This window comes from Mya arenaria, chromosome 8, assembly GCF_026914265.1.
Source record: "Mya arenaria isolate MELC-2E11 chromosome 8, ASM2691426v1".
NCBI lineage: Eukaryota > Metazoa > Mollusca > Bivalvia > Myida > Myidae > Mya > Mya arenaria.
Window position 1 is genome coordinate 23,284,766 of NC_069129.1, and position 26,175 is coordinate 23,310,940.

Sequence of the window (26,175 nt, forward strand, 5' to 3'; positions counted from 1 at the left end):
TAACCAATCACCTTATAGCAATGGCGACGACTATGTAAAGTGTTACCGATTGTTTTTATGCAGTAAATTTTACATTTTCTCTATATTTATTCGTCCTTTTCACTCTTAACGCATTCTTGTATCGGAATTTATCCTTTATAAATCGTTTCATTACGTAGAAAGCGTAAGTTTAATTGAGCATATGCATTTTTCATCCTTCCATTGGAAGAAAAATGAGGTGGCTGTTAAAAACATGTTCATGATGATCAAAATGTGTTGATATTTATTGATTTCATTCATTTTAGTTTTTATAACTCTTTGTCTGTATTTACAGTTTTAAGTACTAAGCCATGCTTGGAAACAACAGTTCTGTAAAAATTTAAATATCAAAGTTTGCTAACGCCTCTCTGCTTGCTTCGTTAAAGAGTGAAACAGTTTAACATTTCAAATGTGATATTTCAGCTGATAACTTGGCATGTCATCAGTCGAGGGAGAAGGGCCAGACTCCCCTGAGGGAGTGGATGCCGAGGGGACACACAGCCCTATGCAACAGTCTCCCGACCAATTAGACTTTGTTGAAAGGTAAGATTGACAGAGTGAATGGGCAATATCTGTCCCTTAGATATAGCTTGTAGGGAATGAGGTTATAATCCTTGGCATTTTTAAAGTAATGGGACATAAATCAATGCAATAATTGCCCATTGTTGCAATAATATATTTTCACGGCCTTTAAAACCTCATATTGTTCTAAAATAATTCAAAATGGTGCTTTGAACATTAATTTAAAGGCCTAGTGTAAGTGGCATGACGATCCCCTGCTGTGCATCTTCTGCTATTTGCACTGGTGTTACAGTAGGGGCCAGTTGCCTGTATATTGGTTTATTGGCTTAGGACCATTTAGGGTTCAATATTATAATGAAACCTCCAGAACTGAACAGCAGGATACTCAGATTGGAGATATGATAAGAGGGATCAAGGCAAGTAGAATAGGATCAATACAAGAGGTTGTGTACTATACCCCAATTTGGGGGAGGGGGTCACTTATAGAAGGCTTAAACTAGGCCTTTAAAAGATTTTGTTGAAAAGAAAAGTTAAATGAAGAACTTTTTCATTATTACACTAAGACACAAGCTTTAGATAATGACACTTCAATGAAAAATAAAACAAAATTTTAAAGAAAGCTGTCAACTTTTGAGTGAGCTTTGTTTTAAGGTCAAAAGGAGCAGGAGATATTTTTTAATTATTTCTGTCTTTTAGGTCACCTTCTAAATTAGAGAAAGAAGATCATGAGATGCTTATGGAAACAGAGAGTGCTGATATACATGGAAATGGCATGAGTGGGAATCAAAATGATGCAGAATTATCAGAGGGAGAAAATGAAGCCATGAATGAAGAGATAGATGATAACATAGACAAAGCTAATGTGATGGACAATGATTGTGAAGGCAATGATGTTGGAAGCACTTCAAATGTGGAAAGTATTAATGATATGCGTATGCCGGAACATACAGATATGCATGACAGTGAAAATGACAATGAAGAAAGCTCCTGTGTAAACAAAAATATAGGTGAAAGTATAGGTGAAAATCTGTCTGAAAATGTTGATTCAAAAGATGACAGTCTGTCTGAAAATGCTGGTTCAATAGGTGAAAATGTTGATTCAACATCTGGAGATTTAGGTAAAAGTGTAACTGACAACTCTGAAGAGCCAATAGACAATAATGTCGATTCTAGTGTAAATAATGATTCCCAAGAGTGCCAAAAAGATGAAGACAATGATATCCATTCCGATAATGTTCAAGACAATAATCAGGACAATGAGTGTAGAAATTCTTCTTCAGAGACAGATACTGTTGTTAAAGGAGAATTACAGTCAGAAAGTTCTGAAAAAGAGCTTGATCAGTCAAAAGCTGAATCTGACAGTGATGAAGATGAACTGGATCTTACCAAAACTGATGACAGTGAATCACATGTAGATCTGAAAACAGACTCTGCAAACACAAGTGCTCAAGATGAATCCATATCAGAAGAAAAAGATGAATCTTTACCAGAGGCATTGGCAAAGGTGCTTGATTGTTTTCCTTTGTTTGCTTGGTGGGAAATCAGAAAATCAAGAAATTTGTATGAATGTCTTATTAGCCCCACAGAAACAGGTTAAGGTGGGGGGATTGTTTTGGTGTTGTCCTTAGACTGTCAGATTTTTTCTGTCCAAAACCATATCATGCTATGGATTGGTCAGATGATGTTCAAACTTTGTCAGAATTTCCCCTTTCATAAAATCTCAATCGGTAAAATCTTCAACAAAAAAACGTTCAATTTGGATAAATACGCGTCTTACTCAACGAGTTTTTAACGGTAGGAATGATATTTTAAGCTTCTCTTTGTAATGCATATACGAAAAGTTTGCATGTCAGTCTGTTTTTAACGTGTTTTAGGGGGGAAAAGGTCTGTTTTTAACGTGTTTTAGGGGGGAAAAATCAGTTGTTTTTCAACTTCCCGGTTCTTTCGTAATGGCAAATTTCAGCTTCTGGTCGGTGCATCTTGTTTGAATATGCATAAAGGTCAATCTTACTAGCATAAAAGTTATATTTTTCTTGTAGATGGGAATCTTACCTTATCAGAACAGTAAAAATTATTAGATTATCTCAATTATTTTAGGAACTATGCTCTATTGATAAGGTCCGTTTGGAATTGATGAATTTTTGCACATGTTTACCTTATATTTATTTATATATTATACTAATTTTCTTTCATGAAAAATTGTGGAATAATTTTTTAAATGACATGTATTCACTATCTTGACCAAAATAAATAAATAAAAAAAATATTAAAAATAAAAAAAAAATATTTAAAAAAAGAATGTATTGCTGTATCCAGGCTATGTGACGAACACCTGTGGTTTAAACTGTGGCGAGAATGTCCCCGATTTTTACAATCCAGATAGACTTTAAAAGTTGGTCACGTGGGGGTCATAAGGTCAACTTTAAAGAAAACTTGTGCACAAACAGAGGCAATATATCCACTGTTTGAAACTTTGTCACATTAGGTATAAAAGTAGGTCACTAGGTCAAATCTTGGAAACCTGCTAGACTACATGACATATCCAATGTTTATAAGAGTCCATCACTAGATACAGCTGTATTGCATTTTTTATTGGAATATTTCAACAACACATGGTTTCCATGCCATCTCCTTTGCCTTATCTGGCAGGGGATATCAATGCAACGAATTGGCTTGTTTTTATTGATCATTTAAGTTTTAGTTTGTTATGTTTAACATAGCAAAATATTAATATTTAAAATTTATGAATCAATGTATCTTCATCTGTTCAAACTGGTAAAAATCTGTTATCGTGCTAATTGTTGTGTTTCCCTGGATGGCAGTGTTTTTACTTGCAACTTTTTGTGAGAATAGTGACTCAAAATAGTGAAAAAGCCTGCCCCAACTATACATAACATCATTTCTCAATCAGATTCAATATCTTATTTGTTTTTGCTCCTTACAGTCATTTAAATTAGACTTTTGGATAAACAAGCATGAATCCGTATACTGGTGCTTGGGCCTAAAAAAAAAATACATTTGGTTCGGGTTACCCGACCCTACCTACGGAATAGGCGCCGACCCTAACGTTTTTATAGTCAGTTTGAAAAAAAATGAAAAACTAAAAATAAAAATAAAATAAAAATTCTTTTTTTTTTTGCTTTTCAATATGTAGTTTAAAACCTTAATTGCTTATATATAAGATAACTTAAACACCATTCTCCAATGATGAAAATTACATTCTTATATAAAGCCTAATAAAAAAAATAAATAAAAAAAAATAAAAAGCCTACCTACCCTACCTATTTTTGAAAAGGATGTAACCCTAACCAAACAATTTATTTTTTTAGGCCTTGCTATAAAAATAATTATATATAAAGTACAGATTTTAAGCAAGTGCGGAAAGCATTTTACCAGTGCATAGCTTACGAGATTTTGCAAATATCGACTACTGTCATTAAAAAAGTGCATTCTCTCATATATTATATTGATACAAAAAATTAATAATATATAAATAATAAAACTTAGTTACATTCTAAGAAAAAAACGCTTCCCACCTACCTACCTTGTATTTTTGCAGTAAAATCAGAAACAAAACTGGTCTTATGGATACATATTTGTTCATGTATTAAAAATGAATGACATATAATACCTTTTTCAACCTGTTTTTCATCTTTTACTAAGGTGGACGAAGAAGTAGAAAAAGAGGCAAAAGATGAAAACTCAGATGTGGACTCAGGTAGTGATAAATCTAGCGGTTCCTCTTCAAGTAGCGGTGAAGACTCAGAAGCTGAGGAGGACAAAGATGTGGAAGATAAAGATGAGGATGGTGTCGCAAAAGCCGGAAGTGGAATGGAAGATGTGTCGGATGAGGAGAGTGACATTGAAGCTGATAGAGATAAATCTGAAATTGAAGATGAACGAAAAGAGAAAGAAGTTAAGGCAAACAGTGACCTGGAAGAAGTATCTGATGAAGAGGATGAAGTTGAAGAAGAAAAAGATGCAGATAGGAAGATTGAAAATGTTGAGAAAGACAAAATGGGCGAAGATGCTGGAAAAGAGAAAGATCAGAAGCCTGGAAGAGAAGATGGAGAAGCATCAGAGGATGGTATTGAAGAAGTGTCGGATGAGGAGGATGGTGACTTCAGGTAAACCACAAAATCCTTAGCTTTTGTCATGTATAATTTATAACCTTCCAAATTCTAATGTAAAAAGAAGTTTCTCAGTGTTAAAATATAAAATCATCGCCATGTTATATTTAGAAATTAAATGCAAACTGACATAGTTATGCCATGTACTCTGTAACATATTTGAAAATTAGTGAAAATATCATGACATATATTGAATCTCAGTATTGAGTAGCGTGATTCATAGTTAACATTAATGTATCAAACTGAAAGATAATAATAAATACATGTATTTAGAAATAGCAAAACAAAGGGACAGTGAGCATATTTCTTTGCTTTCAGTGACAAGGAGAAGGGGAGAGGTGTTGAGGACACAGACGGTGAGGTAGATGACAAGGCATCTGGCATGGAAGAGGTCTCAAGTAGCGAGGTAGACACTCAAATACTCAGCCCTCTTGTAGTTTTGCTAGAGCTTCCAGGAAATTTTTCATTATTTAACATAAATGGTTGTCCATTTTGGTTTATTTATCAATTATGAAATTTGTCCGATTATCCAAATCTAGTGATTAACAAGTGTATAACATACGACCAATTTATTTGTTCAATGCTAAATAAATTTGTCTCTTAATCAGGAAAGTGATGGAGAGGGAATGGACCGTGTGAGCTCCGACGAAGATGACAATGACAAACAGCCAGGAGACCCATCCGCACGTTCAGTAGAGGTCAAGCAAAATGGTGAAACTGTCACCATAGATGACGCAGAAAAGAAAAATGGTACTGTTGTTAAGGAAAAATTTCAAAACATGACAATAAAGGTAGATAACTTTCATACAGACAATGATACAGCTGAACCTGATAAGGAAAAATCTAGTGATAGAGTTAAAAAGTCAAAAGACAAGAAAGACAGGCGTGAGAGTGCTGCAAAATCTCGGACTAAGCAAGGTGGTGGAAAGGAGCTTAAGGATATTGGCGAGAGGCTGAAGAGCCAGGCGAGTTATGGGGATGACGTGGAGTTGGATTATGATGATATCAATGAAGAAGGTCGAGAGAAGGCTGGCAGTGAGTCGGATGGGGAAATCTTGGTATGTAAATATGCTTGAAATTGCAACTTATTAAAATATTGAATATACTAAAATTAGCCACAATAATGCGCATAGAGGGAACTTTTTTAACAATTGGATATTTATTTTGTGTAGAGTCGCCAAATCAAAAATCGTCAAAGACTCTGAAGCGGCTGTTTATATAGACTATACTTAAAAAAATGTTTTTTTCTAATTGTCTGTTAGAAAAAAAGTTAAGTATTCTGAGAGTCTAGTATGAGTTCTACCTACTTGATCCTATTTTAAGCTTGTTTCCATCGCTTTTATTCTCAATGCTTGTATTAAGACAAATCTTCGTATATTTGATAAATATCTATACAAAAAGAAAGTAACTTGGTCAAATTAAAATTTCTGGATTACTTATTCGTCTAGAACAATTTTCAAATTGTAAATTTGAGGGCTCAGTGCAAGACTAGTAATGTAACTTTGGATAAAAAAGTTACTTTGTCTCCAGCTTAGCTCTCTAATTAGGTTTATATCAATATTTGATCTGTTAGATGGAAAGTAACCTGCAATTTATCATTAACCTTGCATATAAATTTTATAGTCAGGCTCGTCGAGTGATGGTGAGTTACCTGAAGAGGAGGAATGTGAAGAAGGGGAAATTCGCGAGCCCGGCGCGAAGATATACCAGAAACCAACGTGTCGGTTCTTCCTGCGTGGGCACTGCACATGGGGCATGAACTGCCGCTTTCTACATCCAGGGGTCAATGATAAAGGTTTGCCACATAAACCTACACAAATAATAATATTTTGGCCCATAATATACTTGGGCCTTCTTCAAGAAAGGAAATTTATTTACAATCTTAACTTTAAAGGTCATCAATTATCTTAATCAATTTTTTACTAGATTGGGTTAATTTAAATCAAACCTTTTGTAAAATAAGAAAAGAATACTATTTGCACTCAAAAGATGTCTTAATTTGAATTCTAAAATTCTGTTTTGGAGCAGGCCCCAGCCTTTTTTAAATTTGTATACCATACTGAATGCGTAACTGCACAAAATACATAGTGTAAATGCTGTACAATATTACAGGTAACTACCAGCTGATCGAGCGCCCAGGGTTCAACAATCGGCCCCCACCCCCACCACAGGAGGAGACCAAATTTGAAGAGGAAGAGGTACCTTAGATAAATTAAGAACTCTGTAACAAAAATGATAATAGTTTAGGATAATCATGAAACCAAGATTTAGAGCTTACAATTTTAGACTGTTTTTATTGTTGTGAAGTTTGTTTTTGCTTGACATTTGCATATCACCTACCCTGAAGATATAAATAGCTTAGGAATAATATAAAACAGGGTTATATAGGCTCCTTAAGCTAATATTGAGCCTGTATCCCTTTTCAGTCTGTTTTTATCCCTGCTATAATTTGTACCGGTACATTCAATTGTATTTGTGACTATTTGGTGACTGAATTTTCATATTTGTGTTTTGGGTTGTACATGTTTATTGGAATTAAAAAAAAATGTATGCTCAACAAAATCTATATATATTCAAGTGACCTGTTACATAAAATTGTGTTTTCAAAAAAGGCACCATCAGTAGTCGCTGCTTTTAACCTTTTATATCAATACTCGATTGTAATCAATCATCAAAACACCAGAATGAATAATTCTTAACACCATGATATTTAGAGTTTTCGTTCCTTTAAAATACTCATTTAAAAATTCCCTTTTATTTCAGCGTTCCCCCACCCCTGAGCCACCCCCACCACCAGAGCCCAAGGAGGAAACTGCCTGGGAGCGGGGACTCAGACAGGCTAAAGAGGTATATCAGTGTTGTATAGCCATTTTATAGTCAGTGACATATGTTTGTATCTCTATGGTGCACCTTTCAAGACAGTGTATATAGGCAGTTGCCAAAATTAGCATGGGCCGTATTCTCCTTGTTCATGAGGCCCCCAAATTAGAATAAAAGAATGTGCTCAGTTGTAGAGCCTCTGATTTCCTTTGATCCTTATTTTCCTTACATTTAATCAGACATTGCAAAAGACTTCATGCGTTTAAAAAACTTTAATACTGAATAAGTATTTAGTCTTAACTAAATATGGTATATATCCCACTCGACTTTTTATCAATATTGGCTCTAAGAAAACCAGCATCTATGGGCTATAATGGATTTTGAATTTTATCCTATGGTAGATTTTACAAGCTGCAATTAGGATACATGTCAGTATTGTTTTCCACTAGTTTGGGAAGACATATATCAGATGGAGAATGTTTTGACAAAATTTTGGAATTTCCATTTGTCTTTTAAAGAAAGGAAATAAAAATTAAGGTAAACATAAAAATGAACATCAGTTTTTCAAGACAAAGACTTTTTTCCCATTACTCTTATTTGAAATTTAAAGACAATTTAGGTTTTTTCTTGAATTTACTTTCTTGATAAATGTATATGTTTTGGCATATGGAATCCGGCCGAATATCGCCCCAAATGTAACCCAATTCCCCAAGCTGGTCAGATAAAAACACCGTTTGTGTAATATATAGACTATAGGTTATTCATGCCATAATGATGATTATCATCCAATCAGATGCGGAAGAAGGCGATGGAACGCAGGGAGATGGAGACAAACTTCGAACACAAGAAGTTGAATATGAGTATCGAAGAAAACCCAGAATACGACAAAGAAAATAAGGACATTAAGGAATCTCCTGTTAAGAAGCAGCCATTTTATGACAAATATGAGTAAGTACTCAGGGGTTATTAATGTTATCAAATCACAGGACTCAATGATTAATATCATTTAAATTTTTGGCGAAAATTAGCTATTTATATATGTTTGTCTGTTTTTCAAAGAAAAGTAGTCAGAGTATTGTCATAGCTTTGTTGTTTTTGTCTGCTGCAGTGTGCAAGAACTAGAACCATGGGGATGAATCGATACTGTACAAGGTATTCAAATGAAAATTGGTACATACGTTTCAAGAGACATTACAAACATGTACATGTAGCTAGGTCCATAACCTAGCTAACGGCAAGATTTAAAGAGATATTTAAACTTCGAATATGATTGATTGCATTGAAAAAAATGATTTTACTTGTTGTGCACATCTTTGTTTTTGAAGAAAAAAAGACAAGGTATTGTGGTAGCCTTAGTGTGGTTGTCGATGTGCAAGAACGTAACTAAGGACAAAGCTCAAAAACTGTTCAAGATGTTTAAATGAAACTTGGTATACATGTTGTCAGAGACAAATTTAGAACACTATGGCTGTAGTAATCATCTAGTTATGCTTCATGTTCTTGAAAAAAACAAAAACAGACAAGCCTTTTGCCTTCACACAGCATTTTTGTTTGTTGATGTTTTTATTGAAACATTTCTGCAACTTGTTTGTCTGGAAACAACAACAACATGAACCAATATTTCAGACCACTTAGTGATGATGAATACTACGACCAGACGCCCATGCGACTACAGCAGCGACAGATTATGGAACAGACCTGGGGCCCGGGGGATCAGTACGAGAACTTTGAGGTTCGTTGGGCCAATCGGGACTTCTCGCCCCCACCCCCAGGAAGACACAACCCCCACTACCCCCAGGGTGGTCCAGGGCCTGATAGGTACCATCCATATCAGGATCATCCACCTATGGTAAGTTTTGTCATCTGTTGAAGATTTCAGTTTTATATACTGAATTCAGTATTATGAAAGAAAAAAAGGCTTAATAATATAGTAATTTAATGTGTTACAAAATTTTGTTAATTAAATTTTCATTCTATTTTCAGTACCGTTGATAAGTTAATATTCATTCATATTTCATTCAAGCCAAATTTTTCTTTTGTAGTTCTAAAATTTGTTCCTGAAATTTGGATATATTTAAACTCCATCAGTTGTTTTCTATTTGCATTTTGGCGATATGGACTGAATAATGGTGGTCAATTATGAGTTATAAAAAGAATGCAATTTTATATAAAAAAAATTATTATGACTTCTTTTAGAAACTGAACTGAGAAGCTCTGAGTAGGAAAATGATGTACAAAGTTAGTTTCTAAACTCTCTATTTTATATAGGCCAGAGGCAAAATGCAGCGTCGCCCTCCGTCCCCAAGACGATACAGTCCGTCCCCACCGCCTATGCCTGCCAGGTAAGACAACAATTATTTAAAGTTTAATTGTAGAGGTAATAAAACTGTCTCTGCATTTTTTTTTTATTGAGAATGCATAATTTATTATGTTTGTTTATAACATATTTCATGTTTGTTTGAGTGTTTTCATGGATTAATACAAACCAAATTTTGTAATATTGTTAAGATGTATTTTGTCTTAGTGGAAGACTCTTAAATACATGGCACCTCAGTAAAGTAGTAATTGACGAAAAATTAATTGTAGGTACTTGAAGATAGCAGCAGCTGAACATGATGCCCGCATGTTACGGGACAGTCGTATGCGGGAGAGGATGGCGGCATTATCACCACCTCCACCCAAGATGCGGTCACAAGGAGACCGGCCTGTCCGTGCTGATGAGTGGATGGATCCATGGAGGCGGTCAACTGCTAACAAGTATGTTGCTGAAATAAGGTGCTTCTACTTGCAGAAATGCAGTATAGTACAAAACAAATATGGCGACTGCCGATTTGACAAATATGGTGGCTCCCGATTGCAGCTTATATATATGTCATATACTATTGATGGTATTAAGTTTGTTTTTTCTTTATTTTTCTTGTATTTTTTTGTCTGCGTCTTATATATGATAGCGTCCTATACGATTTCCTAAAAGAATCTGGATAATCATTCCGACAAATATAATCCATATTTCATATAATAATTGAATAAATGTAAAAATGTATAATATGGTTAACATCAAATTCATCTTGTTCAAACATGAGTTGACTGAATTAATTTCCAGTCTTAAGCTTATCAAAGCAATAACAATTGAGTTATTGATAATATTAAAACCACCACAGTCTAAGCAATGCAATTTTAGTTTCTACGTAATAGTGAGTGTTTATTTTTGGTCCTGTTATGGTTAAGCTGGCAGACTAGGCACAGCCAGGCACTGACTTGTCGATAAGAAGACCAAAAATAAATGCTTGGTTTTTAAGTGTTCAGTGGGGAAAGCCCCACAGATGCACTTATCTTAACCAGTGGGCATGTGCAAGCTTATAAATAACTCCCTTGTCTTAATATAAACCAATTTAACGAGGAGGGCCATTTCCCAATGTTGTTATAACTGGTGGCCCAACCTAATTTTATAATAATATTTTTTGTCAAATTGATTTATATGACGTGCGTATATTAAATACAATAAAATACGATTCCGATTAAACTCTAATATAAACCAGTTAATGACTTTTAAAATGGTAAATTTGGCGGTAGTTTTAATACTAAATTGAAATTTGGTTGTCAGAGCTCTTCTAAATGATGAATGTTAATCTGTCCAGCATGAAGTATAACAAGAATGCTGTGTTTTCAGGGGGAAGGAACCTGAAAAACGTAGTCAATCACGGGGTAGGCGAAGGTCAAGACGATCGTACAGTTTCTCATCTTCGTACTCATCAAGGTAGGTAATTTTGTAAACACCTAAGGTATCCGACACACTGGTGATGTTCTGATTATCAATTATAATTGATTGGTTGGGCCTGAAATTGGTGACAAACGATTGCAGTTAGTCATGATTGATAATTGATTCGGTTATTTTTTGTCAATTTTCTTCTTTGAGTTTATTTTTGCATTCAGAAGTGTTCAGTTGTTATCATTAACAAAATGGCTGAAAGCAAAAGCAACACTAAATAACTTCAAACATACACATGACATAAAATTATGCATAATTAAGGATTAGGAGTTATTGTACAAGAATAAACTACATTGAGGAATTGTCAAAAACCGATCGTACTATTGATAATCGGTTTCTTGAGTGGAATAGATTATCAGTACTCAAACTGGAACCGATTCTCAACACTACCACACACAAAAAAGCTAGTTCACTCATAGTAGCCAAAAAACTTTTATGTTGAAAATCGAGCAATTAGTTATTAGTTAATTAATTATATTGACCTTTATAGTAAATAAGGTAAGAAATTGAGGGTTTTAGTTTTAAAACATAAAACATTGAATTAACATGTTCCACTTTGAAAGGAATTTGTAAGCAATTACAAGCTATGTGTTAAAATGCAGCAGAAAATTATCAAAACTATCAAATCACTGACAATATTCATGGCCTAAAAAGAATGACTTTAAATTATACCCAAAACAGCAATTTTCTTGTTACTTTTACTATAAAAAGAAAACTGCGTGATTTAACCATGATTTGAAAACTGCTATAAGTCCTTCTGCAGATGTGCTGTTAAATTCTTGTGTTATTTTTCAGCTCATACTCCACATCTAGATCTCGGTCACGTTCGTCCTCGTTTTCCTCCGTTTCTCGAAGTTCTTCAAGAAGTTCATCATCAAAGAGCAGGTTAGCTTATACTTATTTAATGAATCTTAACTGTTAAGACAGCAACATATATATGCTGGTATAAATCACTCTCAGGTTTGTTTCTTGATTTAAAACCATCTTTGTTTACTATGTACTCTTGACAAAAATATGTTTAATTTGCAATCTATGGCACTTAATTTTTTTTTCAATTCCAGGTGCAATTTTTTTTAACAATCTGAAGTCCCTTTTAACAGGATCAAGGACTCTGTTTCTTTTAGAAGCAGGGCCCAGGGGCTGTATTTAATAACCAATTTAGATAGAACTTAAATTTAAGATAATAATCTAAGTGTTTTGATTGGCCTGTATATTTAGCTGACCAATAGGCTGAGTGGAAACACTGAGGCATGTGTAAGGATAGGGATAAGAGAAATGTTGAATACTGGCCCAGGACCCTGCCTAGTGTTCAGGTTTTATGTTTCCATTCATTTTCATCCCTGCCATTTGTGATGTTCTCTTTGTAAGTGTAAGCCTCATGTTAATAATCTTAAAATGTGTGTCGTAAACTTGATGCCCATTTTGATGGCAATTTCATTAGGTGTTTACATAGCAGATCCATTTACTATGGCTGAAATACTGGTGAGAAAATCACCTTTAACTAAATAAAGCAAGAAACAATCATATGCTTTGGGGGCTCATGTTAAACTTTGCCTTTTTTAATTGTGATAATGTTAAATAATTAATCGATGTCAATCTTTTGGTTCAGGTCACGCTCTCCTCTGAAGCGCCCCCGCGGTGGGCCAGCCGGGCGTGGAGGTATGCGGCAGGGTCAGCCCCCAGGACAGCCAATGGGACAACCACCCAGACGACCCCCTGATCAACAGAGAGGGTAAGTGGGCGTTAGGACTCTTTGTCCAAGTCTCAATCTCCAGTGAAGCATGTCCACAGTGCTCAAGCTGGGGGGGGGGGGGAGCCATGCGGCAAGGTCAGCCCCTGGGACAGCCACCCAGACAATGCTCTTTTCTCTCAATCTCAAGTAAAGTGTTCCCACTCTGGGCAAGCTGGTCAAGAAACCATACCGCCAGATGTGGCTATTGGATAACCGTAAAGATGACCAACTACAGCCTATTGGACAACCTCTCAGATAATCATCTGATAAATGGAAAAGTGAAGGGTTAAGACACTTTATAGGGGCCCAAATATCTGGTCATAGGTGCTCGAGGGGTGCCCCAGTAGAGTTGTCATGAGGTTGGGTTACCGGTAGTCTCGAGGACATTTCCAAAACAACTGTCTGTTTAACAGAGGGTTAGTGGGGGTTTAAGCACTTTATCCAGGAATGATCTCTGCTCAAGGTTATCCAAGGGAATCTACGTACTCTGAAGAGTAGGTATATGAGGCCTAGTTAGACCTCGGGACAACTTTCAGACAACCCTCTGGTCAATAGAGATAGTAAGTGGGGAATAATGACATGATTTCTTTTTTACTTGCCACAGATCATTATATCTCAAGTAAGCAGGCCTATGTGTTACAATCACATATACCGGTATTACAAAACAGATCAATAATTCTGTGGATGTCTTGTGTTGTAGTTTTAATATATATATATATACGATAAAGTCAGATCTTGGTCAGGCTGCAGGTAAACCCCCTAGCTGTAGTTTTAAAATACATATTTTCTAACACATGCCATTTAATTCAGACCTGCGATGGTAAAGTCAAATTCTGGTCAGGCTATGGGCCAACCACCTAGACGGCCCTCAAATCAGCAGAGAGGGTAAGTAAGCATGAAAGACACATTACGTATGATTGTATGAACAACTATTTACTATTTTTATTTATAAACAAAAGTGAATTGGGGATTGCTTTTGTAAGTTTGATAGCAAAATGTTTTTGTTTTTTTTGTATGCCATTTTGTTAAGCATTTTTGAGCTATTTATAAGATCCTTGAGCCAAAAAAAATGACATTTTCAGTAAAATTAAAAATATTCTGTTTTATCATTTGATTTTCAATGCGTTGTGAAAGACGAAAACGATACATTCAGAAACTTTAAAACAAAGTTAACTTCTTTTTCTTCACCATTTTAAATGAAACAAAGGGCAGTCTATGCAGCTTAAAGAGCCCGCCTTCATTTTAGTATTGGAGAAAAAATAGTAAAGTCATCTTTGTTTAAAGTCCTCATTGGAAGCAAAATGTTGCCTTCGAAGGAAGCAATTATGATGCAATTTCAATTGGTATACACACACTACTAATGAAATGATCATTTTGCCATTTGACACCATTATTACATTTCTTTTTAGGTTTCATTTTAATAAAACTGATAAAAGCATTACATTCAACACAGGTAACATGTTTTTGTGAGGAGCAATTCTCATTGCAAGTAAAAACTTTCACTACTTATGTTTGATAGGGTGATATAAATGTTTGGTTTTTCTTTAGCCTGATGGTTGGTGATACTAACTAAATGTTTCTTTACAGAACTTGGTTACCAGATTTAAAACCATTTTCCTGGTTTTTACATATTGCCATATTGTTGTCAGTCATGATTATTGTTATTTTACAGACCAGGTGCAGGTCGTGGCCAGCCCGGTCCCCAACATAGGAGCCCAGAAAAGCGCCCTGGGCCTGGCCCTATGTCCCCGAGCAAGGTCCCCAGGGGGCCAGGTGTGCCTGGTGGTCCAGGACGGGTCCAAGGCCCTCGTCGTCCTGGCCCTGTAGCTCAACAGATTGCTGATGTGGGACGCGGACGAAAGCCAGGGCCACAGAGGCCTGGCCAGCCTCCACAAAAGTAAGTCACAGATCAATTAGGAAGCTCGATATTACACTCCTAAATAGACATATCTGGGGTATATGTTGGAGTTGCGTTTGTCCTGATAAGTATGTTGGTCAGCATGTGCTGTTGTACACCTGCCATTTTTTCGCATTTCTCTCCGTCGTAGAAGAGTTATGGCCACTGACTAAGTAAAAAATGATCTGACCAGACAGCAGCTGGGGTTAGTCATAACTTTTGTAACATATTTTTTCGAGGTATTGCTATAGACTGAATTGATCTTACAATTAATTAATTTAAAAAAAAACAAACAACATGATTCCTTTAATTTACCTGCAGCTTTATTGGCCTAAAGAAATTGGTCCTGTGTAGGGGATACTGATTAGTAGACTTTTAGATTTGGAAAATTGAGTTTGCATCATTAAAGCCATTTGAATTAAAAAAATGATGTTTTATTTTCTTTTTGCTTTCAGAAAATTCCAAATGGAAGTGAAAACTAGAGACAAGTAAGTTGCAATGCAAAATTATTGTAAAACTGGACTTTCCGCATGTCAATTTTTTAGGTGAAGTTATTTGTGTGTACATGTATGTGCATTTTAAACATGCTACCATTGGGGGACCTTTGTCACTTGCTGTAATGTCTCCTTTTATCATCGTGTTCTAAAACACCTTCAGTATCAACATCATCATCAAAACATCATCAGATCATTCCTCATTAATATCATCATCATTGTCATCAATGTATTCATGGCCAACATCATCATCATCATTATCGTCATCATCATCACCACCTCCAACGTCATCATCATCATCATCATCATCATCATCATCATCATCATCATCATCACTGCTAGAACTCTTTATCAGCTGATGAAGTGTTGTTGATTTCATCTAGTATGTTTGAGTGCATGTCTTTTAGTTTAAGCTTGTCTGTTTTAGGAACAACAAAGTTGAAGTAAAGAAATTGTCCATGATGTTCACATAACACTGAGGACATACTCAGTGTGTATATACAATGTGATAAATTATGGCATAAATGCTACATCGGAAGGCAACATTTTGCTTCGAATTATGACTTAAAACAAAGATACTATTTTTAAATGAAACATAGGGAAATCTTTGCCACTTTAAGAGCCCAGCCTTTTTTTTATTACTTGAGTTTGATTAGGTTTTCTCAAACTGTTTGACAAACCTGTTTCCAAAATAATGTTTTGACAGTACTCCATCAGGCGGCAGTTTTGTGAAAAGGTTTTTAGAAACCAACCTCACAATCAAACTCTAGTAAAAGACAGAATGCAGGGCTATGACTGTATGTAAGCAGGGCAGATGTGCCATGATTGATTTACTATGATGAATAAATAGTAAAGTGATCTTTGTTATGAGCCTTCATTTGAAGCAAAGTATTTCCTTCAGATGTATTTATTATGTAATTATGCCCCCCTTCGAAGAAGAGGGGTATATTGCTTTGCACAGGCATGTTGGTCGGTCGGTCGGCGTGGTCCGTCCGTCCGTCGGTAGACCAAAGCTTGTCCGAGTGATAACTCAACTATTCCTGGACGTATGGTCATCAAACTTCACATGAAGGTTGGGCCTGACCAGTAGATGACCCCTATTGATTTTGGGGGTCATCGGGTCAAGGTCATAGTGACCTTTAATGGTAAAATAATTTTAAAGCTTGTCCGAGTGATAACTCAACAATGCCTGCACCCATGGCCCTCAAACTTGACATGGAGGTTGGGCCTGACCAGTAGATGACCCCTATTGTTTTTGGGGGTCATCATGCCAAAGGTCAAGGTCACAGTGACCTTGAATGGTAAAAGGTTGTCCGAGTGATAACGTGACAATGCCTGCACCCATGGCCCTCAAACTTGACTTGGAGGTTGGGCCTGACCAGTAGCTGACCCCTATTGTTTTTTGGGCTCAATGGGTCAAAGGTCAAGGTCACAGTGACCTTGAATGGTAAAAGGTTGTTCGAGTGATAACTCAACAATGCCTGCATCCATGGCCCTCAAACTTGACTTGGAGGATGGGTCTGACCAGTAGATGACCCCTATTGTTTTTTGGGGTCATTGGGCCAAAGGTCAAGGTCACAGTGACCTTGAATGGTAAAAGGTTGTTCGATTGATAACTCAACAATGCCTGCACCCATGGCCCTCAAACTTGACTTGGAGAATTGGCCTGACCAGGAGATGACCCCTATGGTTTTTGGGGGTCATCTGGCCAAAGGTCAAGGTCACAGTGACCTGGAATGGTAAAAGGTTGTCCGAGTGATAACTCGACAATGCCTGCACCCATGGCCCTCAAACTTGACTTGGAGGTTGGGCCTGGCCAGAAGATGGTCCCTATTGATTTAAGGGGTCATTGGGCCAAAGGTCAAGGTCACAGTGACCTGGAATGGTAAAAGGTTATCCGAGTGATAACTTGACAATGGCTGCACCCATGGCCCTCAAACTTGATTTGGAGGTTGAGTCTGGCCAGAAGATTGTCCCTATTTATTTTAGGGGTCATTGGGCCAAAGGTCAAGGTCACAGTGACCTTGAATGATAAAAGGTTGTCCAAGTGATAACTTTACAATGCCTGTACCCATGGCCCTCAAACTTGACATGGAGGTTGGGCCTGACCAGTAGATGACCCCTATTGATTTTAGGGGTCAAAGGTCAAGGTCTCAGTGACCTTGAAAGCAAACTTGACAATTCTTGGACCTATGGTCATCAAACTTGACATGAAGGTTGAGCCTGCCCTGTAGATGACCCCTATCAATTTTGGGGGTCATCAGGCCAAGGTCAATGTCACAGTAACCTTTAACACTAAAAAGTTAACAAATCTTCCCCCACTGATATCTCAACAATGCCTGAACCTATGATCATTAAACTTGACATGGATGTTAAGCCTGACCAGTAGATCACCCTTATTGATTTTAGGATTCATAGAGCCAAAGGTCAAAGTCACAGTGATCTTGAATGGTAAAAGGTTGTCCGAGTGATAACTCAACAATGCCTGAACCCATGGCCTTCAAACTTGACTTGGAGTTGCATCTGACTTGTAGATGACCCCTTATGATTTAAGGGGTCATCGGGTCAAAGGTCAAGGTCACAGTGACCTTGAACGAAAAAAACTTGTCTTGTGATAACTTGACAATGCCTGCACCCATGGCCCTCAAACTTGACATTTAGGTTTCTGGTGACCAGCTGATGACTCTGGATTATGAGTTCATAGAGTCAAAGGTCATGACGGTCATAACACACTTTATCCTCACACTTTAATGGTCATAATCTTAAAACAGCAGCAAATCAGCCGTCATTTCGGTCCATGCATATTTCATTCAATTGTCCATATAATCCTGACAACATGGTGCTCAGGGGGGGCATAATGTTTGACAAACATCTCTTGTTTATCACGTGGTTTACACACACTGTACTTGACCAATGCCAAAAGCTTTTAAAAGTGTCAAATATGGGCTTGAGCTAAGCTGTTATGGAAGGGTGCTGCACCCTGTCAATTTTTTGTTACACTCTTCTGCCATCATTGAACCAGCATGTGCACCCTTCTGCCTTCGTAGAATTAAATGCTAAAGAAAATCAAATAATTATTTATTTTGATTAGAACTTACATATCGGTAAAAGTTATACATACTTTCAAGCTTTACATATTTCTCAGTATAAACCTAATATTACTTTAATTAAACACAATTCCTCACATTTTCTATCAAATTCATAATCAAATTCATATTGTTACAATTTGACCTTGTAAATCCAAGCACCATGTCCCTTTTGTGCAGCACCCTGTCCTTTTTTAATACCTCTGAATTTTATGCAAAGTAAAAAATATGCCATTCCAGTGTTGGTGAACACCTATGGTGCTTTAGTGTATGTTGTCTTGATTGAATTTTCCTTCCCATCATCACCATTGCCTGCTTTTGTTCATGTCTCGATTGCTTCTGTGTTGTAGACTCCTGCCCCCGTCAGCCCTTGACAGACAGAAGCCAAAGTGAGTGACCTAGTCATTACCCTGAGTAATTTTCTCATAGCCTGAGTCAAAATGCCATATCCTTAGACATAATCTCATAGCCTTAGCTAGCCATTATCTCATAGCCTTAGCCATATTCTCATAACCCTAGTCATAATCTCATAGCCTTAGTCATTACCTCATAGCCTTAGCCATAATTGCATAACCTTAGCCATAATCCTATAGGCTATATAATAGCCTTAGCCATAATCTCATAGCTATAATCATTATATCATAACCTTAGTCATTATCTCATAGCCTTTGTCATTATCTCATAGCCTTTGTCATTATCTCACAGTCTGAGTCATAATATCTTAGCCTTAGCCATAATATCACTGCCTTAGTCATAATCTCATAGCCTTAGCCATAATCTCATAGCCTTGACCATAATCTCATAGCCATAGCCATAATATCATTGCCATAGTCATAATCTCATAGCCTTAGCCATAATCTCATAGCCTTAGCCATAATCTCATAGCCCTAGCCATAATCTCAAAGCCCTAGTCATTATCTCATAGCCTTAGTCATTATCTCATAGCCTAAGTCATTATCTCTTAACCTTAGTCATTATCTCATAGCCTAAGTCATTATCTCATAGCCTTAGCCATAATCTCATAGCCTTAGTCATTATCTCATAGCCCTAGCCATAATCTCAAAGCCCTAGCCATAATCTCGTAGCCTTAGTCATTATCTCATAGCCTAAGTCATTATCTCATAGCCTTAGCCATAATCTCATAGCCTTAGTCATTATCTCATAGCCTTACCGTAAATGACTGGGTATTAGACACACTTTTTTCCCTCAGATTTTGATGCAAAAAAATGCCTGTGTATAATACCCAGTCATTTCTTATAGCCTAAGTCATTATCTCTTTACATGAGTCATTATCTCAAAGCCCTAGCCATAATCTCGTAGCCTTAGTCATTATCTCTTAACCGTAGTCATAATCTCATAGCCTTAGTCATAATATCATAGCCTAAGTCATTATCTCTTAACCTTAGTCATTATCTCAAAGCCCTAGCCATAATCTCGTAGCCTTAGTCATTATCTCAGAGCCTAAGTCATTATCTCTTAAGGCCAAAAAAAAAAATAGGTCTGTTTCCGGTCGCCCGACCGACCCTCTTATTTCCGCCGACCCTATACTTTTTATTGGTGTAAAAGTTAACTGCGCGCATATTTAGTACTTTTCGGTACTTTCTTTCCGTTAATTCTTTGGTCTCATTTCGAATTCGGTAATTTGATAAGCAGTCTATTAAAATGTCGGCACCCATGTCGAGTTTGTCAGTCAATAATCGTACAGTTATATATTAATCCTGCATAGCAATGTCCATGCTCTCCACGAGATCCTCGTGGGTATAACTGTAAGTTATGTGACGTCACACAGTGTGACTCTTTGATCTGAAGCCGATAGAATGTGTTTATTCAGTTCAATGCATGTATAAAATGGTGTTTTAATTAACTTGATGAAGGATTTTCACTACAGGCTTAATAAATAAGTTTATGACCATTGATTACTACGGATAAATTAATAAGTGGTAAAATGCAAACATGAAGAAAAAAAGGCAGGTTAAACAAACATGTAAATAAAATGTAAAAATGGTAATTTTCTATGTTTTCGGACAGCGAAAAAAATAATTAATTTAAGGTGTCCGAACTCTTAGGTGAATTACGGTATCACTTTCAGATAGTTAGTGTCTTAAATTTAGTACTAAACATATTTTTGAGATTTAAATAAGAAATTAAGTTTCATACTCTTAATTCAGTTGAGAATGGAAACGCTTTGTGAACACGGGTCAGGTGTACTTCGGAGATCATTGAAGTGACAAAAACAGCTTCTGACAATGTTTGGAATTTTAATATTCTATCAAATTTAAGAATAGCATTATAGCACAAATGTGAAATTGGTAAATATGAAAAATTGACAAATCTGAGGCACTCTTTTTCGACATCTGTCATACAGACAAACATGTTCAACAATACATGCATTTATATTCTAGAAAATGTATATCTATACATTATAATTAATACACATTATACAGTTCTTAATAAATGAATGGACTTGTATTTACATTTTATGCTTTAGTACCTTTAAAATTGTCTCATACGCAGTTAATATGGTTGTTTTTGAATAAAAGTCAGCCGCCTTCTATTCTAGATCACTTCCCCCCCCCCCCCCCCCCCCCCCAAAAAAAAAAAAATAAATAAAAAAAAAAATTCCTACCTACCCTCTTTTTTTTGGGAAGGAGACCGGAAACGAACCTATTTTTTTTTTTGGCCTAACCGTAGCCATAATCTCAAAGCCCTAGCCATAATCTCTTAGCCTTAGTCATTATCTCATAGCCTAAGTCATTATTTCTTAACCGTAGTCATAATCTCAGAGCCTTAGTCATAATCTCATAGCCTTAGCCATAATCTTATAGCCTTAGTCATTATCTCAGAGCCTAAGTCATTATCTCTTAACCGTAGTCATAATCTCATAGCCTTAGTCATAATCTCATAGCCTTAGTCATAATCTTATAGCCTAAGTCATTATCTCTTAACCTTAGCCATAATCTCAAAGCCCTAGCCATAATCTCGTAGCCTTAGTCATTATCTCATAGCCTAAGTCATTATCTCTTAACCTTAGTCATTATCTCATAGCCTAAGTCATTATCTCTTAACCGTAGTCATAATCTCATAGCCTAAGTCATTATCTCTTAACCTTAGTCATTATCTCATAGCCTAAGTCATTATCTCATAGCCTTAGCCATAATTTCAAAGCCCTAGCCATAATCTCATAGCCTTAGTCATTATCTCAGAGCCTAAGTCATTATCTCTTAACCGTAGTCATTATCTCATAATCTTAGTCATTATCTCATAACCTTAGTCATTATCTCATAGCCTAAGTCATTATCTCATAGCCTTAGCCATAATCTCAAAGCCCTAGCCATAATCTCGTAGCCTTAGTCATTATCTCATAGCGTAAGTCATTATCTCTTAACCGTAGTCATTATCTCATAGCCTAAGTCATTATCTCTTAACCTTAGTCATTATCTCATAGGGCTAGTCATTTAGGGCTTGGCTTTTCTCATATTCATGGCCTCATAGTCATTTATCATGGTCATCCTGCGTGTTGAAAATCATGTATTTTGGGGGACACATTCTAACAAGATTCATATAAAAGGAAAACTAGCATTACTTTAAGATAATCATAGTTAAACAATTGATTGTAAAGTAACATTTGCACCACGCAAGGTACATGAATAAGTACTTTTTTCATTTCACCCACATTCAGCATTCGGCAGAATAAATACTAGTTAAATCTTATATCTTTATCAATGTTTTGCATGAGATGACAAGTCCATGTTCTGTGTACTGTGGTTATGAATATATTTTACTGTGAAAGGATTTAATTGTATGTAATGCTTCCAGGCCACGTGCCCGAGGAGGCAGCAGTTCCAGTAGTCGAAGTCGGTCTCGAAGTCGCTCATCATCATCCTCATCAGCGTCTAGTTTTAGCAGTAAATCATCACGGTCATACAGGTAAGTGACAACTACTTAATGTTTTTATGTTTGGAAAAAAATGAATATCCTCCCAATTTTATCCAGGGTGGGGGGATGGGGGGTATGGATTTGTCTTGGCTTCTTTCTGTTCGTCTGACCAAACATTCTGTGTTACTTGTACAATCGATACCCATTGGCTCCTATATGCAAGGTTTGAATTTAGACTGGCATACTCGCGAAATGCGAGCGACATTGCAAATTGCGATTGACTTTTATTTAAGCTCGCAAAATTCTGCGAGTGGCTTTTTCTAGACCACAAAATGTTAAATGGAAAGTAGAATAAACATGAACTTAACTTCGCTACGTAGTCGAGTTTAAACAGTAGTGATGTTCCGATGATCGATTATAATCGAAAATCAATTGGTTGGGCCTGAAATCGGCGACAATCGATAGTATTTAGTTATAATCGACTATCGAAAAAAAAAAAAATAGTAAGTGTTCAGATGTTATCTTTAACAAAATGGCTAATGAAAGCCACAATGAGCAAGTAAATGAACTATTTGTTATACAACAACACTTAATAACTTCCATCATAGACATAAGGTATATGCATATAATGATTGAGAGTTTAATACTGTACATGAATAAAACTACAACTCAGGTACTATCTAGTATTTTAAAAACCGATTGTACTATCGATAATCGGTTACTTAAGTGGAACCGATCATCGATAGTAAAATTGCAACCGATTCCCAACACTAGTAAACAGCCTGTAAGTGGCATGTTTACAATACCTGTATAAAGAAGAAAGTACGGAGTCACGCTCTAGTAAGTTTTCAAAAATAGAACAAATATGGAAAAGACCTAGTTTTATCCCGAATCTTTCCCGAATGCTCCGAGGCGTGCATAATACAAAGTGAATATAAATGACATAATCATCTAGCTCGATCATTGGCTAAATTTAGCGCTTTCGCGCACTATATGTAAACCCCATCAACCTTTGAATATATTTCCCCCCAACTCTATGTGAATAGACTTTGTCGATCGATATACATGTGTATTTCATGGTCCAAAGCATCCACGCTGCATTTACTGTTGCTTTTATTTATTTTAAATTTATAATGTTATTATTTTTAATACTTATATCTACTTAATGAAATCTGTAGCGTGCTTGCCGAATGGGTATTACCCGATGGCAAGGGTAAATATACAAAGTGAACAATGTCAAATTATTGGACAGCTTTGTTATCAAAAAGCGGCCAGCATCCTGATGAGGCTTTCCGTACCCTGCCAAAAATAATAAGCCATTAACAAGTTCTAGTAGTCGAGTCACTCAAGATTGATAGTTTTTAATATTAATAATATGTCTTAGGTGTAAATTTCTACTTTAATTAGACAATATAAGGAAATAAAGCAAATAATAAAATTGCAAGTTGATTTTTCATTTTGCGAGTTGCCTCAAAAGGCACTCGCAAAATTTTGCGAGGGCTCCTCAAAGTTAAATTCGAACCCTGTATATGTAAAGGATAAAAAAAAAATTACTCTATCAAAGCATTTCTGCTTGGCCCCTGAAATATTGAGCCAAAGGGTTTTGCCTGCACCTCACAAAGTATCAAACTAAACTCATGACATTTCCTAGGAATACTGGTCAGTGCCGGAAGTTGTGCAGTTTTGTTTGACTAAGTAAATTAGATTTCCATGAATCTGATGTGTGCATAGGAATTGAACAATGATTGTTTAAAATTTGCAATAAAAAAATATCATTTTATCCCTATGTCGAATGTCCCTTGGTGATCAATATATCTATAGACTTTCATAAGAAAGGAGATGGAATACATTTTTAGATCCATCTGACACACAAGTTTCATAGACCATTTCTTACTTAGTAAAGGTCCATAACTTTTGTCTAACTCTAAGTGACATATAAAACGAGCCCACAGGTGCTGACCAATCACCATATAAAGTTTATTGTGTCTATGAATTAAACTTTTGGAACTACATGCGACACAATCATTAAAGACGATATTTACAGTCAAGGGCCATAACTCTTCTTAAACTAGTTGAGTACTTGGGGTTTTGGTTTGCCTTTTAATAAATAAAAAAAATACGTATATTACCTAAACCTTTTTACAATTTTTGCATTTATTTGCGATATCTATCATTTTATGGCGGTCCTTTTTAAATTATAAGAAAACAATGAGTTTGTTTCAATGGCATAGAGGTGACATACATGTTATTTTTATATCCCGTTAAAAACACTTAGATATTTCAGTTGAACGACTTAGTAACTTATTGAAGAGATATAATTGGGCAATCAGAATCATCCTATAATATATACATGTTGACCCATACCTTGGGCAATCAGAATCATCCTATAATATATACATGTTGACCCATACCTTGGGCAATCAGAATCATCCTATAATATATACATGTTGACCCATACCTTGGGCAATCAGAATCATCCTATAATATATACATGTTGACCCATACCTTGGGCAATCAGAATCATCCTATAATATATACATGTTGACCCATACCTTCTTTTAAATAATTATTTGGCATCATTTTGTTACAGTCGCTCTCGTAGTCGGTCCCGATCATCTTCATCCAGCTCCAGCGCAAGCAGTATATCGGGTCGTGGGCATAGAGGCATGGGGAAACCTCCACCACCTGGGCCACGGGGAAAAATGCCAGGTAGGTTAAAAAAGGGGGATAGGATTGGGCTGGCTGATACATACTTATAAAATGATTTAGGGCAGGGCATGGGAGGGCAACTAAAATGTTTTAAGGTTGTTAATTCATGAAGAAAACCTTTGTGTAAATGTCAGCATCCTTATTATTGTGCATTTTTTTTTACATTATTCGTTACTTGGAAATTATTTAGTTAACAAGTCACATCACTCCAACTTAAATAGTTAACAATTTATTTTCTTGGAACAAAGGTTAAATACAAGCATGAAAAATGCGTACTTATTTTGGCCTCCATTACAAGTGCCCTGTTTTTGTTTAGATATCAGAACTTGCCAATTTATTCATATTGATTAATTTTTAGAGAAGGGTCGTGCCCCTCCTGCAGTGGCAGGGAGTCGAGGTGCCGCGGGGAGAATGAACATGAAGATCGGAGAAACCGGTCGACCCTCCTCCATCACTCAGCCTAAACCAGTCAAAGACCCACTCAAGGCTATGGGACAGAAGTCGAATATCAAACTGACACTTATCAAGGTAAGGAATGTAGTGTGTTTTCAGGCTAAGGTCTTGAAATAATGGGTCAGGCAATATGAACTTTTTCTCTGTGGTTTTACATAATGCTACTAAACTGAAAAGTGTACTATGAAATATCTTTGAACCCATAAAAAAAAATCATAATGATAGGTTTAACATGCTGAACACCTGTGATGGTAGTGAATGAGAAAATCTTGTCCCCTTTCAGGGAGATAGAGGGGCAGGTGGGGACATGATGACGAGGAAGAGACCCCCGGAGCCCCAAATGGATGCCCCACCAACTAAACGGGCTACAATGGCCCCACCCTCGAGGCCAGGTAAGAATTGTTATGTTGTCAAGAATTCATTTTTCAATCTTAAGTTGTGTCATTTCAAAGACTGCCACAGCCCTCCTGACTGAACTTTGTTTGTAAAACAGTTAGATAATGTCATAGTCTTGGTGTTGTCTGCAAGCATATATTTAACTATGCCAATATTTGATGTTTTTAGTTGAAGCAGTATTTTGTATCATACAAAGAAAAATCTGTTCGGCTGGTCAATGATTATTATTCAAATCATATTTTCAAGACGATGGTGACGTTCTTTTTATTTCCA

General features: G+C 36.3%; 1 protein-coding gene across 3 annotated transcripts in view; it reads left to right on the forward strand.

Moving 5' to 3' along the window:
- The first annotated feature begins 12 nt into the window (after positions 1-12).
- LOC128243228 (zinc finger CCCH domain-containing protein 18-like) overlaps positions 13-26,175 on the forward strand; it is a 29,055-nt gene continuing 2,892 nt past the window's right edge. The window contains exons 1-24 of one of the 3 annotated variants that reach the window (XM_052960842.1): positions 13-62; positions 442-561; positions 1,237-2,044; positions 4,204-4,667; positions 4,989-5,076; positions 5,279-5,728; positions 6,294-6,465; positions 6,783-6,868; positions 7,434-7,517; positions 8,284-8,438; positions 9,117-9,339; positions 9,759-9,832; positions 10,077-10,247; positions 11,161-11,247; positions 12,055-12,144; positions 12,869-12,991; positions 13,802-13,876; positions 14,664-14,888; positions 15,344-15,376; positions 18,819-18,857; positions 22,285-22,395; positions 24,935-25,053; positions 25,412-25,581; positions 25,790-25,898. In XM_052960842.1, the coding sequence (XP_052816802.1) occupies positions 455-561; positions 1,237-2,044; positions 4,204-4,667; positions 4,989-5,076; positions 5,279-5,728; positions 6,294-6,465; positions 6,783-6,868; positions 7,434-7,517; positions 8,284-8,438; positions 9,117-9,339; positions 9,759-9,832; positions 10,077-10,247; positions 11,161-11,247; positions 12,055-12,144; positions 12,869-12,991; positions 13,802-13,876; positions 14,664-14,888; positions 15,344-15,376; positions 18,819-18,857; positions 22,285-22,395; positions 24,935-25,053; positions 25,412-25,581; positions 25,790-25,898 (4,063 nt within the window). In that variant the 5' untranslated portion in view covers positions 13-62; positions 442-454. Of the gene's footprint in view, positions 164-441; positions 562-1,236; positions 2,045-4,203; positions 4,668-4,988; positions 5,077-5,278; positions 5,729-6,293; positions 6,466-6,782; positions 6,869-7,433; positions 7,518-8,283; positions 8,439-9,116; positions 9,340-9,758; positions 9,833-10,076; positions 10,248-11,160; positions 11,248-12,054; positions 12,145-12,868; positions 12,992-13,801; positions 13,877-14,663; positions 14,889-15,343; positions 15,377-18,818; positions 18,858-22,284; positions 22,396-24,934; positions 25,054-25,411; positions 25,582-25,789; positions 25,899-26,175 lie in introns of all 3 variants that reach the window. The other 2 variants (XM_052960844.1, XM_052960845.1) reach the window with 2 other exon arrangements.